The sequence below is a fragment of the Arctopsyche grandis genome, chromosome 4 (assembly GCF_051622035.1).
Source record: "Arctopsyche grandis isolate Sample6627 chromosome 4, ASM5162203v2, whole genome shotgun sequence".
In the NCBI taxonomy this organism is placed as follows: domain Eukaryota; kingdom Metazoa; phylum Arthropoda; class Insecta; order Trichoptera; family Hydropsychidae; genus Arctopsyche; species Arctopsyche grandis.
Window position 1 is genome coordinate 15203249 of NC_135358.1, and position 13992 is coordinate 15217240.

General features: G+C 33.3%; 3 protein-coding genes across 3 annotated transcripts; 1 reads left to right on the forward strand and 2 right to left on the reverse strand.

Annotated features, from left to right (window-relative positions):
• Positions 1 to 920: 920 nt before the first annotated feature.
• Positions 921 to 10071, reverse strand: LOC143910982 (alpha/beta hydrolase domain-containing protein 17B). The gene is made up of 4 exons (XM_077429648.1): positions 9053 to 10071; positions 4938 to 5070; positions 4732 to 4849; positions 921 to 4626 (listed from the first exon to the last, which is right to left on the reverse strand). The coding sequence occupies exons 1-3, from the start codon at positions 9811 to 9813 to the stop codon at positions 4766 to 4768; spliced, it is 978 nt and encodes a 325-aa protein (XP_077285774.1). The 5' UTR covers positions 9814 to 10071; the 3' UTR covers positions 921 to 4626; positions 4732 to 4765.
• On the reverse strand, positions 3014 to 4620 carry LOC143910771 (uncharacterized). The gene is made up of 2 exons (XM_077429368.1): positions 4597 to 4620; positions 3014 to 4555 (listed from the first exon to the last, which is right to left on the reverse strand). The coding sequence occupies exons 1-2, from the start codon at positions 4618 to 4620 to the stop codon at positions 3014 to 3016; spliced, it is 1566 nt and encodes a 521-aa protein (XP_077285494.1).
• Positions 10072 to 12342: 2271 nt separating the features above from the next.
• pr (6-pyruvoyl tetrahydrobiopterin synthase purple) lies at positions 12343 to 13877 on the forward strand. Its single transcript, XM_077429650.1, has 4 exons — positions 12343 to 12477; positions 12766 to 12845; positions 12934 to 13079; positions 13148 to 13877. Exons 1-4 carry the CDS (start codon positions 12344 to 12346, stop codon positions 13352 to 13354), a joined length of 567 nt encoding a protein of 188 aa, XP_077285776.1. The 5' UTR covers position 12343; the 3' UTR covers positions 13355 to 13877.
• The last annotated feature ends 115 nt before the right edge of the window (positions 13878 to 13992 follow it).

The window sequence follows — 13992 nt, forward strand, 5'->3', positions numbered from 1 at the left end:
TTCCAATCGACCCTTTTAATCGAAAACAAAAAATAGAATGGCCAGAGCACTATCCCAATAAACATGTTTCAATAGAAAAAACTCAATATAAAATAGTATTAACAGTGGGAAAAAATCCCAAATGAAAATACGTACTTTTGACTTGAACTGGACGACTACTTAAGAGATATTTGAAAGCTGAAAAGTACTACAAATGAAAGATAAAATACCCGACTATAGATTCCAATATTCATTTTGAACAGGAAATTGACAGATTTTGAGACATCCACCGAACACCAAGATATAGAAAAATCGCGCGATTTACAAAACACATATCTCCGAATCTCGAGCCAATCAACATTTTTTTATTACCAGATTCGTGTTCACTGGGCATAGATCTATAAGAAGTCATATCTCGTCTTTGAACCAAAAAAAAGTCGAAAGTTGTCAAAGTGTAATTAGTCTACCTGATAAAAAAAATCTTATGTGTAAAAAACGAAGTGGGCCCTTATTTACGATACTACACCAAGATCTAGAGTTTCTCTTGGCGGCTGTCCATATGTATATAAAATTACTGCAACAAATCTCTTAAAAAATAAAGTAACTAGAATCAACTGAATTTCAAATTTTAAATAATAAAGAAAGTGCAAAGAATATATATAAAATTTACTTTCAATAACTGATATTTTTTTAGAATTAATTGGGCTTATTATTTGCCTTTTTATCATTACTTTGTAAAATAAAAGCAGTATAAAATATATAAATTTAACGATTAAATTTTATATCCAATCTTTCAATCACAAATACAATATGAAATCCTTTCTCATATCTCTATGAACAAACAATAGCAACAAAATAACTTTGATCCACTGTTTAGTAAAAAAATCACATTTTCAAAGCAAAAGCATAATGAAAGGGAATTTAATAAAAAAATTTGTTTTCAGAAGTCTTTTATTTGCACAAATAAGAATTCTCTTCAAAAACAGAAAAAAATGCATTTTTTGACCCTCAAAAAAACATGCAATCGATATGAATTTTATTTGCCAACATTTCAGTTGACAAATACGTCGCATGTTAATTTAAAAAAGATACACATAATAATAATAAAAATAACGTCAATCATTAGCTAACGCGAAAATTGAAAATACAAAATAAATCATATAATAATTTGTAAAATAATGATTACCTTAAGATAATTATATTTTACGTTCGACGAAAATTTTTAGTCAAATGAAAAACATTTCTACGGTCAAAACTGATACAAGTGAATATTTTCAAGAACCGTCATACAATAAATGCAATATTTCTTAGAAAATCTTATTGTGAATAGTTTGCGTGAAATGCACGGTAGTTGCTCTCCTTTAATAAGAACGTGTTAAATTGGTACGATCAATTTAATTCTAAAATATTCAAATGTAGAAACATTGTTAAAATTCATTGAATTGGAATCACTTTTGAACGTTTTGTTCAAATTTCCAAATTGCCACGATCATCGTGTTTAGACAATATATGTATATATAAAAAAAACATAAATAATATCTTTAAAATAAATTTTGCTTAAAACTTTATCAGATTATAATATGTATATGTATACTTAACGATATATTTTTTTTTTTTTGTAAATATAGATCTACATGAAATACATGATACATATATAAAAGTGTAATACATAGGCAGACCTTAAAAATGATCACTTGTATAGGGGAAAAAAATGCTATGTTATAAAGTTGATAGTGTGCTATGAACCGTTTTTATAAATAGTCAATGAAACTCATTGAGTTTGCAATTCGAGTGAAATGTTGTAAGATTAAACCAGTGCCACCGTTGCACTCGATAAAATCACGAAATAAGTATAATATGTGACTTTATTTTATAAATTTAGTTACACAGACACATGTAATGTTCAAATGTAAGTACACAATGATAGCGTTCCATTGTAACACATGTAATATGGGTAATAAATTGCAATGAAAACTTCTAATTACAGTCAGAAAACTTAACAGCAATTGCACACTTTAAGTTGGAAGAAGTCAAAATTGACCAAATATTACCTTGTATAGTAAGGCATAGATTGTGTTTATTTCGTTTTTAAGTTTCCACTAAAATTGATTACCGATATTACATTACGAGTATTTTTATGATGAATGGCTTAACTAAGCAAATATGAAAAAATAATTTGCAAACTATTATCATTGGTCACATTTGTGTGAAGCGAAAGTTTTCATAAATTGATTCGAAGTTAAGAGATAAGTACGTATTGTGTTTTAATCACAAAGTATCCTAGTAACATTCCCTTCAAAAAAAAAAAAAAACAAACAAATATTTAACATACTGTACATAAAAATTGGGTTGTATAATGAATATCTAATTTTTTGAACAAAGTAAAACTCGTGTAAATATAATAGGAAGACATTTAAATTTTGATTTAAAAATTTAACACTAATCAATAATGTTTTAATGCATCTTGAAAATTTTTAATATAAAACATTTTTGCACTGTTTACATGAAAAAGCAGTAATCTTTCTTCCGTGCTCTTTCGTTTGTGAAAAAGTGCTGAAACACCCACATATGTTAAGTAAATCCTAAGATATAATCATTTGCAGTCTTTTAATAACAGTTAATAACCATAAATTGTCTAATTGAAACTGATTGTATACATTCCTAATATGAATAATCGCCACTCAATATACTTGTGCAGTACGAGTTCCAACGTTAACACTAAATATATAAAAAAATGTTATTGCGAGCTTTGCACAGAATAGTTTACTTCAAACATTTATTTTAAACATGTATCTGAAACACACTGAAAGATTATTTCACTTGTACACTGATTTATATTATAAATTCAGTTTTGACATAGCGCATATATTTTATATATTACATAGCCTAGATTGAAAATCATAGATCACTGAAATTTTGAAATATTTTTATACTATAAAAAAAATTGTTCTTCATACGAAAGTCACTTTCTTTATTAATTACTTAAATTGTTGATAGTTTAAAAAAGTCTTACATCTAAATAGTGCTTGAAATATTAACAGGTGGTTTCAAGTAAAGGATCACAAGCGTCGGTGGGTTTTGACGATCGGTTGTCTTTAATAACTGCAGGTGTACTGTTCCACTCGGGAGAGTTTGCTGGTAATGGCTTGATGCATACTTCTGCGGGAATTGCTTCCGATTTTATGCAATTTGTTGTCTCACAATTAACAATTTTATTGAGAACATCTTTGCTTTGTAATTTATCCATTTCTGTGTTGTTTTCATTTGGCAATGTTTTATAATTCACTCTTGGGGACAAATGACGAGGAGATGGTTTCGGTGATATTGCAAATGGTTGGTTATTGCACAAGCAAGTTAATTCATTTTTATCATCCAGATGAAATTTTTCGGCGTTATGGGAGCATTTTGATGAATTTATTGATGATGTCTTTGGTTCATTTCTCAAGAAGACTGGAGATTTCTTCCCTACTCCATACATTCTTTCGGCGCATAAGCGAGATGGACTAGGTTGAGATGATAGTAAATCTATTGGTTTTTCGATAACAGTTGGAGAAGTCTTAAAAACTCGATTTCCATTAGACTTTGAACATTTACATTCTGACGACCAGCATATATCACAAGATATGGAGGAAAATCTATCTAACTTCGCCTGTAAGAGACTGTTACAATTTGAAATTTGTAAAGTCGTAGAAGTCTCCAACTTCTTTCCATCGAAGCTATTTTTTTGCTTAGACAAAGATCTACTTTTTCTATACAATCGCTGTCGAGACTGAGAATTCTCTTTGGAGAAATCGTGAAGTACCCACGGTCCTGTGTCTGTTGGATGATCAAATGAAAGATGATTGGCTCGTGCCAATTTTCCACCAGTTTTAAAATCACTTGCATTCATCTTAGTCCACGGATCTGATGGAACGTAAACCAGTTGGCTGCTACTTTTATCTGCAAGCATAGGTCCTACCTTTAGGAGTAGTGGATTAGCATCCGGTATAGATATCACGGAAACATTGGGAGAGGTGCGTTCACTGCAAATTTTTCGTGGACTGCACTTGGGCGAAAGACTCTTCTCACATTTAGCAAGTATAGAGCTAAGCGTACTGATTTCTGCATGTGGAGAAAATTCAACAGCTAAATTTGTTATCGAAGACCGTTGTACTGGAATACTTAGAGGTGGCGGTTTAATTGTTTGTTTTAGACCAGGTCGAGCTCCGAGTGAGTGAGAGCGTGGATGAGGTCGACGCGGAAGCAAGGCACGAGGGGGAGCAGGAGAGGAGGGGCAAACACATTTAGGAGTCACATCACTGTTACTTCGTGAGTGTATGGCACGCCATTCTTTTTTTATGGAACCATCAGGAGAACAAGCTTTAGTTATACTAATGCTCACATTATGCTTATCTTTTATCGCCTCCAAATGATCATTGCTAGATATCAGAACGAGTCTTTGGATATCAGAGTCCCCCAAAGGTGAAAGACGTTTAGTGTTAATACCATCACTTCGATGTATAGGACTGTTAGGTATTCGATCGACACTTGTGTACTTTTTGGGGCCGGCCAAGTGGTTGGACCCGGCCCCTGCTAGCTATAGTAATTTTTCAGTTACGGAACTGGTGGTACCCGAACTGACTGTTGAGACTGGATTTGCATCTTCACCTGAAAGAATTAAAAAAAAAGGGTGATAAAACAATATATTTCAGTGCATAATGTATTTGGCTTGGCTAATTTTCTGCTTTAACATTTAAATAAATAAACAAATACCCGTTTTGTTCTGGCCGGGAGCCTGCAGTCGTTGTCAGTTGACCAATTCAACAGACACAAATTGTTTAAGTCGTTCTACATATTGATTATACAGTTCGACATCATTGTGACCGGCTCCCTGTAATCAAATTTAACATATTAAAAATCACATTTTTCGAAAACATGTTTCATCACATTGTGGCGCGATTCATAAATTAAGTTCATACCTCCACCCATAGCGGCTCGACTGCCCTTTGGCATCTCTCATATATAGCAAGTCCATGTGAAAAATCTATTACTTCATCCTCAGTTCCATGAATAACGAGAACCGGAGATGTTACCTTTGGAACTTTGTCAATGCTGCAACATAAATAAAACACAAGCTTAAAAATAAGAAAAAAAATAATAATAAGTTTGTACACAAAATTTTAAAATGAAAAAGGAATGACGCAAGTGATATAAAAATTCATATAAGCAATCGAATGACTTGTTGAAAAAAAAAAAGGAACTCAAACACAGATAAAGGAAAGAAAATTCTAAATAAAAGTACCCATGTATATCCAACGATTAAATTAAAGCCAGTCCCGTATCAAATTCACACTGCTCTAACCAACCGAACACTGATAACATAAATGAGTCACAAAACTTGTCCGTATAAAATTACTATACCTTTCATGGGGACGCGACAATTGGTTCAAGTCCAAAAGGTTCAACGACAAAATGTACCCGAAAATTAGTGCACTGACAAAATGTCCATGGAAATAATCAAGAACCCCTAACATTTAAACTAATTCAATGACATCTTAAAATGATATTCAATGAGTCACAATGACATTCGCTTAAAATGTAATTGTTCAATTTAAATAAGAATATGTTGGTGCGGTTGAGAACACCTGTAATTTATACTAATTTAATAACATCTGCGATCTATACGATAAAAAGTACCATATACATCGATAAATATAATACAATAAAAAGTTACTTTTTCCATTAAAATAGGAAAATTTAGGATTTTTGAACATTTTGTCGCTTGAACATTATTTCCGTGGACATTTTGTCGCGGGTACATTTTGTCAGTGCACTAATTTTCGGGTACATTTTGTCGTTGAACCTTTTGGACTTGCACCAATTGTCGTATAACCACCTTTCATACCATAAATTTAATATAGGAAATGTAGTGATAGTTTGAGAATGATTTCTCGTTTGCAAAAAATCCTAAATAACTAACCAAAACACATTCAAGTTCTAAATACAATGCACATCTGTATTATTCTGGCGTTATTATACTTATCAAATGACATAATTTGCAATATCATTTGCATAATATTTAAACATGATTATGAGGAAATCGAGTTCAAAATGCTATCAAACTTTTTATATACCTAAACCAATATTGCATAAAATTATCATATGTAGTATTATTTTAAAATATGTAAATCGTATATATACACTTAAAAAACACTTGACATTTCGCAATAGTAATTTTCAACATGTATTTTTTTTTAATTCAGTTGATATTAAAAAAAATCGCAATCTAGTGAATTGCAACAGCACAGCAAAAGCAAATTGACTTGTTTGTTTTATTATCATCATTATATCTTGTTAAAACATTAATAAAACAAATATGCAACGATCAATATGAAACGTCTGCAAAGTATCAATGTACAAATACTGATGCGTTTAAAATAAACAAACTCTAAAAAGTGAAATTGATGACAACAGTCTACTTAATCTAAGCAATGGGAATTGTTTAATTTGTATGCATAAATTTCGAAATAATCACAAGGAAAACGGTTCGTCTAAAGTTCAACTTCATAAACCGAGTAATGACTTAATTAATTGGTTGCTTCAATATAACATAAAAAATATCATTCATAAGTTTAAATTTAAGCACACTGAAATGAAAATCAAACTATGTACATGTTATAAGAAAATAATAGACAAAAGAATCAATGACCACATTTCAAAGACAAAGGACACATTTTGAAATAAAACTACGGAGTCATAAATACATATATTCATAAGTCTCGAAATATGCGGTTGGTTACACATTTAATTGGTGTCATTTGTGGTAGCATATAAAACGAGATTGTGAACATGTCTTTCTACAGACTATCTTCATATTATAAAAACTAACTGTATATATGGTTTCATAGAATGCTTCAACAAATATTTCAATATTTAACTATATTTACTATTGACAGCTCGGACAGTTCAGTTGTTGATGGCAAATATGGGACTTTAATTTTTACTCATGCCAACGCCAAGAACTTGCCATTGTAAGATAAATTCTACTTGTAATATGTAGTCTTAACGAATGCGTAATTGTTAATACTTATACATAGACATACATCTAGGTGAATATTAAACTTAATGCTTCATGTTAGAAATTTTATATGCGCTAGTAAATGATGTTGGAAAATTTACTCGAATCACAATAAATTATTAATTTGAATTCTACGTCGCAAAACAAAACATCTGGAATAGTTGAAAGAAACAATATACTGAACTCGGAAAAATAAAGTTTTAGTATCCATTATTATTACACGGTTTTAAGTTCCTTGGTTATACTTAGTGGATTGTGTAAAGTTGCTGACATTTAGAACATGTCATTGTATTTTTACTCAAATGTTGACGAGTAACCCAGTATGCAGAGTAGATTCGTTTGCGAACAATAACATACCGATGTTGCTAGACGTCAGATATTTTATATTTCTTCTGGAGTTAAACTTCATTTGAAAGTGTTATTGTCGTCTTCCTGCCATTTACTGCATGTTGTTAGTTATGAAGTTTCAAAGTAAAACTCAAATTTACCAATGACTGCGAGTAATTTAGTGCTGTTGACTTAAAATCGTACCCTAATAAAGACCATGCAATTTAAATAAAAATTATGCTTTATAGTCTGTTCGCTGTAGGACTATATTCAGGACTAGATATAGGGAGGAATTAGCACGGGCCATAAACAATGTCTGTCCATGGTAGCCACCTACGTCCGAATACGGATTCGGCATTAGAAGAAAAATAGGTACATTCTGTCTCTTACACCCCCCTCTTGAACAGTTTCAATAATTGAATACACAAATAGTAAGAAATTTTAAATATAATTATAATCCAAAATTACAAGGCCAAAAAGTTTTAATTGTGTCCAAAAGTGATTCGAATAGGTTATTGATTCTGACCAGCCGTCTCTGAATGAATTTGACTTCAAATGATGACGGATTATTCCTCGGTCGTTTATTACGTTACTGTATTTGAATATGTACACCAGGGTGTGGATTAACCGAGTTGTATTGTAGATTGACTTAGTAATGTTCACATCCAGTTTTTTCCAATTCTTCAATCGCGGTTAGCCATTTCGACTAATAAGCATTTCTGAGTTTCCAGACACAGTCCTCCGAAATCCACTGTCATGGAAGTTTTCTACTGGTATTATTCTTTCTCTTTGTAAACAAGCTTTCAATGATTGATCTTTTACCTCCTGTTTATTGTTTTGGTAGGCTTAGTTTCACCAATTTCTCCTGGCTCTTTGTTTCTGTACTTGAATAGAATTTGCCATCAATTTTGAATAAGATTAATAATTTTATGTTTATTACAGCTACATACATGTATGTAATGAAAACAAAACCTCTAAAATTCAAAATTTCTAGGATAATAAATAATTTGTTTTTAATAAATATTGAATTAAAAGTCGAGATAAGTTGAAACATATTAGAGATTTTGGAAAATGTTTCTGGAATGATTACTATGATGATCCTAGTACTGAGCCGACGAGACAATTATAGCAACGGAGAGTTAATTTAACGAGAATTGATTATAATTCCTCCTTTGCACCACATCAACTCTCTGGCCTGATGATACAAGAAACGAACGACCATCACAAATGGTATACGACTGTCGCCGAACCAATTTCCATGTCAGATGTTGACTTTCATTCGACGAGACAACTTTTCTTCCATACAGTGTCTCCACTTCAGAGACTCCTTTTTTAAATGAGAATGTCATTCCATCTTCATTCGTATAGTGAATAAGTTTTAAATGAAAAAACAAAAACAAAACTTTATCTATTGTTAGTATATACATACGTACAAATGTAGATAAAGAAAAAATATTTTGTTTCAATGTAAAAATAAATAAATCAAAACAAAGGAATTTTTTTTACGTTCTTCCAATGTTTACATCGCATTTCTCGAAAGGGACATCGTGTACGTTTTATCTAATCGTCTTTTTACAGCGGACGGACTATAGTTCCGCGTGCAAGTATCGGATATTCTGCATTGTAGTCTGCACTGAAACGATAGAGAGTAGGTGAGAATGTTTGTTGGAGGTTTCGTGGTTTGTATACCTGGGGAAGGCGTCGAAGAACCAAGTCCGTTTGGTGTTGGGGAAGGCGACTCGCATGCCGGACATGAGCGGGGAGTGCAAGATGACGGCGCCGACCTCGTAGCGCGAGGCCAGGTCTACGGTGGGAACGGTGCCGATGCTCTGGCCGTAGAGGATGATGTTCTCGGGGCTGACGCCGTAGCGGGTGCGGAGGGCGTGCCAGGCCGCCTCGATGTCGGCGTAGAGGTTCTTCTCGGAGGGGCGGCCGCCGCTGACGCCGTAGCCCGAGTAGTCGTACGAGAAGATGTTGCAGTTGATGCGCGTGCCCAGGCCCAGGTAGAAGCTGCTCATCTGGCCCAGGTCGACGGCGTTGCCGTGCGAGAACAGGATCGTGAACTTGGCGTCGGGCTGGCAGCGCACGAACAGGCACGCGATCCGGTTGCCGCGGGCCGTGCGCGAGAAGAACCCCTCCACCGAGTCGCGGTCGCGCTCCGAGTACTGCCACTCGGCGCGCTCCGTCAGCTGCAGCGACAGCCGCGGCTCCTCTCCGGCTCCGGCTCCGGCTCCACTTCCTGTCGCTGTGGACGCGCTTCCGGTAGCCGTGGTGGTGGCCGGGGCTGCGGGGGCTGCGGTGGTGGCGGTGGCGGGGGCGGGGGCGGGAGCGGCCGGCAGCAGGGCGTAGGTGGGCTCGGGCGGCAGGAAGGCCAACTTGGCGGCGATGCGCGCGGGGCACGGCGGCCAGCAGAACAGGCAGCACAGCTCCGACAGCGACAGCCCGTTCATGGCTGCGGCTACCTCTCCCCTGAGGGCGTGTCGCTCCCCTCGCCCCTCCCGCGCCCTCGCCCTCGCCCTCACCCGCTCCGTCTCCGTCTCCGTCGCTGTCTCCGGCTCCGACACCGGCACGGCTGGCACTGCTCGTACTCCTCGCACTGCTCGCACTCCTCGCGCGCGCTCAGCCCCCTCTCCGTCTCGACACTGAACCTTCGCCGCGGACGATCGACACTGGCCGCTCGACGGCCGACTCCACACACGAACACACACACATTCCGGCCTATTTATCGCGGCTCGTAGCACCGCCTTTTGCGACCTATGCTCTTTCTGCTTCCTTTGTTTGATTCGATTGATTTAGTTATTCTCCCATTCCTCCGTTTCTTAAATTCACTGGATGGGTGCCATTAACATTTGTCACGTCTCTCTTTTCAGTCTCTGCACCACTTCGTAAGTTATGGAAGTCGCGACCATTTAGAAAGGTTGAGTTAGTGTATTTAATTATGATTTTATTAGGAATTCTTTTTATTTATTTATTTGGAAAATTTACAGTTTATAAAGTTACATAGATTGATAGTAAAAAAACATAATTATGTTAAGTAAACCATTAATAATTTTCACATATAGGTAAAAAAAGAAAAGCTCAAACATTTAAAATAAGAAACAAAAATGATAATAGAGTAAGATAGTAAGAGAAAACAAAAAGAAAAAAATAGAAATAACAGTATAATAAAAATATCAAAATAATAAGAATAATAATATGATAAAAATTATGAAATAATAAAAATAATATAATATATAACAAAAAACAAAAAGACAAAATAAATACATCAAAATAAAAATTCATAATCACAATCGTAAATTTTCAATAAAATTAATCATCGAAAAACAAATTTGCAATAATCGCTCTAGCTTGTAAAGCATTAATATTAAATAAGTCAAACATAGAAATTGTTAAAATTAGTGTGTTGACGGTGGAGCTTGTACGCCAGATGAATGAGCTTTTTTTTCTATGTCATGTTTTATTTAGTTATCTTTTCTTTATTTAATTTGTATATTTGTATATATAATTTGTTTATTTAACTTGTATTTTTTTCCTTTTGTACTTCTTAATCTTTTTAGCACACTCGTTGCTTTGGAGCAATCTGTTGGACGAGTGTGCTTGATTAATTGATGTTGTAAAAATAAATAAAATAAAAAATTTGATTATTTCGCTCAAAACGTTCTCGCGCACCACAATCGTTGCCGCAAAAATTGCGAATACGGAATATCTGGCACTCGAGTTCTCGTTAGTGCAATACTTCGCGGCGTGAACGGCTTTCGATTTATGGAGTTTTTGGGCGCCAGAAGTTCCGTGATCCAGATTTTATTGACGTGCGCGCTAGATCGCTTTTTATCTATTTATTTATTTTTGGAAAATTTACAATTTAATTCATTACAAATAATAATAACAATATAATTATTAATAAAAAAAAAACCGTTTATAAAATTTTCGCATATATAATATTATATATAAGATAAAAAATTTAAATATTAAAAATTAACAAAAGAAATAATAATAATATTGACAACAGTAGTACCAATGATAGTAGTAAAAAATAATATTAATAATAACCTATATTACAATTATAAAGACTCATTTCGGGGTTCCCAATCGCGCGCTTTTTTTTCAATTTATGATAAACCGCCGCTACAAACAAAAGCACAATTTACGTTATTATTAATCAATTTAAATATTTTTTTGATTTTATTGTACTGTTAGATAAATTGCGGTTTTTTTAATAGAACGGTGATATGCGGTTGTTCTAGTACTATATTGCTGGACAACCGTCGCATTCTTCGACGAAAAGATCTCTCAGACTGTATTCCTTGGGGGGTGGTAGCCTCATGTAGAGGGCTTTTTGGTCGACTTAATTGACCATTAAAGTGAGTTTATACATAAATTAATATATTGAAAACTTACGATGAGAGAATCGTACATTTCGGAATGGATTTTTGTCCAGTCGAAAAATAATTTCTGATCTTGCACTGCCATATGAAGTTTTCAACTCTCACATCGACACTGCTTTAGAAGAAATAAACTACGGTAACTTTTTTCTTTCAATATTTCATAATGTTTATTTATGATCACATACATGAAACTTAAGTCTATACATTTAGCGTAACGGATTTGCAGAATATTAGGCCTTCTCAATTTTACATAAAAATGAAATGAGAGAAATAAAAATATAAAAACACTGTTTTAGATATGCATACATACATACATACACTGAGTATTGGCGAGTAACTCTTGGTTACTTATTCACTATTCATATATGTACGTACATACATTATTAAGTAAAAAAAATATCGCAATTTAAGTGCAAAATCGGAGTCGGAATCGCTCAAATTCTAAACGACTCATATCATTTTATTCCGACAGACTCGATCGACTTTAATTATATGTATGTATTTTAAATATTTATAAACATCCATCATACAGTTTCCAATTATTTTGCTTAATTTTTCAACCGTAAATTAAAAAAAATTATAGTCGTATTTCTGCATGTTATTGTCGTTCATTTTGACAGGTGTTATTTTGTCGTGTGGCCAGAATTTGCGAGTGAACGTCATGACTTCGATGCCGATTGTATCGTTGATTCGCAGAGAAACTTTTAGTGCGAGCCATCGACTCTCTAGGTTTTATTTTTGCATTGTTTATCATTTCTTTTATTGTAATTTTATAAAGTCTGATAAATGCGATCGTGATTGAAGCTTTTCTACTAATGCAAATATATTTCAGAAAAAAATGTGTCTAAAAAACAAGTGCTGTGTAGAGTTTATTCTTATACTCTATTTAATTTTATTTTAATAATATGTGCTAATTTTATTGTCACACACTGTTATAAATGTTTTGTGCTTATATTTCACTAACTTTCTTTTTATTTCCGTTATTAACTTTTGTTTATAATTTTAAATAATCTGCAGTCCACATTTAACTGATAAGGAAAATGAAGAAACTTACGGCAAATGTTATAATCCAAATGGTCATGGTCATAATTATGTTGGTGTGTATAATATTTATTTTATTTACTAACCTTCTAAATGAACTTTTGATTTTAACAAATATTTTATACTTATAATATGAATTTCCAGTGCTAGTTACAATTCGTGGAGTGGTTGATCCTAAAACAGGCATGGTGATGAATATTCATGAACTGAAAAAGTATATGCATTCGGCCATAACTCTACCATTGGATCATAAAAATTTGGATAAAGATGTGCCATATTTCAAAAATGTTGTAAGTGAACATTGAAATTTTATTTTATTTTATTGTTTATATTTTAAGTTGTATATTTGCTTCGTTAGGTGTCGACGACTGAAAATTTAGCAATTTTTATTTGGGATCGCTTGCAATCTGAAATGAGTAAACCAGAACTACTTCATGAGGTGAAAATTCTAGAGACTGAAAAGAATCACGTCGTTTATAGGGGCGAAACGACAACCAATAATTTTCGTTGCAGTAGGAAACTGACTCAGAACATGGGAAATAATATTTCGTCCGATTCTGATTGAAGACATTCCCACATTGAGATTATTTTATACATTTTATCTTTGAATTATCTACCCATTCTGTATTTTAGTCTTATTTTGTACCCTTTTCTATGTATTTAATATTGACATAAGTTTGTAGAATTTTGTAATTACAATCAGTATCCTTTACTACTTATGCATTTAATAAAAATGGCTTTTGAGCACATGTGATATATTTGATCGATGTATTTGTATTATTTTGCATTTATTGTGTATTAATCGTAGAATAATCGATTTCTTTGTTTATTTCAAAATAGCTTCATCCATGATATATCAAATTGACTTAAAAATAAAAATTCATATTTCTTTTTTTTTCAGTTTATTTAAATCTTAAGACATTACGTCTATACATATGGATTTTCAAAAAATGTATTTTTTTAAACTACAAATGAATGCAAATTCTTTAACTATTTTTATGTGAAAGTATTTTAAATAAAAATGTAAAAGTAATTTATTAGGTTCTTTTTTCTTTTTGAGAATAAATAGTGAATATGTACAACAATACAAGTACCTTCAAAATATTTTAATTATGAGTAAAGGTCTGTTCATACCTATCCAGCATGACCCGTATCATGCAGGTGTCCTGCAAGTGCGGATAGTATTCTTTGGTACATTATATG

Coding starts and splice junctions, on each gene's coding strand:
- LOC143910771 (XM_077429368.1), bottom strand. CDS start 4,620: ATGCAAATCCAGTCTCAACAGTCA. Junction 4,556..4,596: donor AAATCCAGTCTCAACAGTCA/GTTCGGGTACCA, acceptor AAATTACTATAG/CTAGCAGGGGCCGGGTCCAA.
- pr (XM_077429650.1), top strand. CDS start 12,344: ATGTTATTGTCGTTCATTTTGACAGGTGTTATTTTGTCGTGTGGCCAG. Junction 12,846..12,933: donor TCATGGTCATAATTATGTTG/GTGTGTATAATA, acceptor ATGAATTTCCAG/TGCTAGTTACAATTCGTGGA. Junction 13,080..13,147: donor TGCCATATTTCAAAAATGTT/GTAAGTGAACAT, acceptor TTGCTTCGTTAG/GTGTCGACGACTGAAAATTT.
- LOC143910982 (XM_077429648.1), bottom strand. CDS start 9,813: ATGAACGGGCTGTCGCTGTCGGAGCTGTGCTGCCTGTTCTGCTGGCCG. Junction 5,071..9,052: donor TTCTTCGACGCCTTCCCCAG/GTATACAAACCA, acceptor TTTATGTTGCAG/CATTGACAAAGTTCCAAAGG. Junction 4,850..4,937: donor TCGAGCCGCTATGGGTGGAG/GTATGAACTTAA, acceptor ATTTGATTACAG/GGAGCCGGTCACAATGATGT.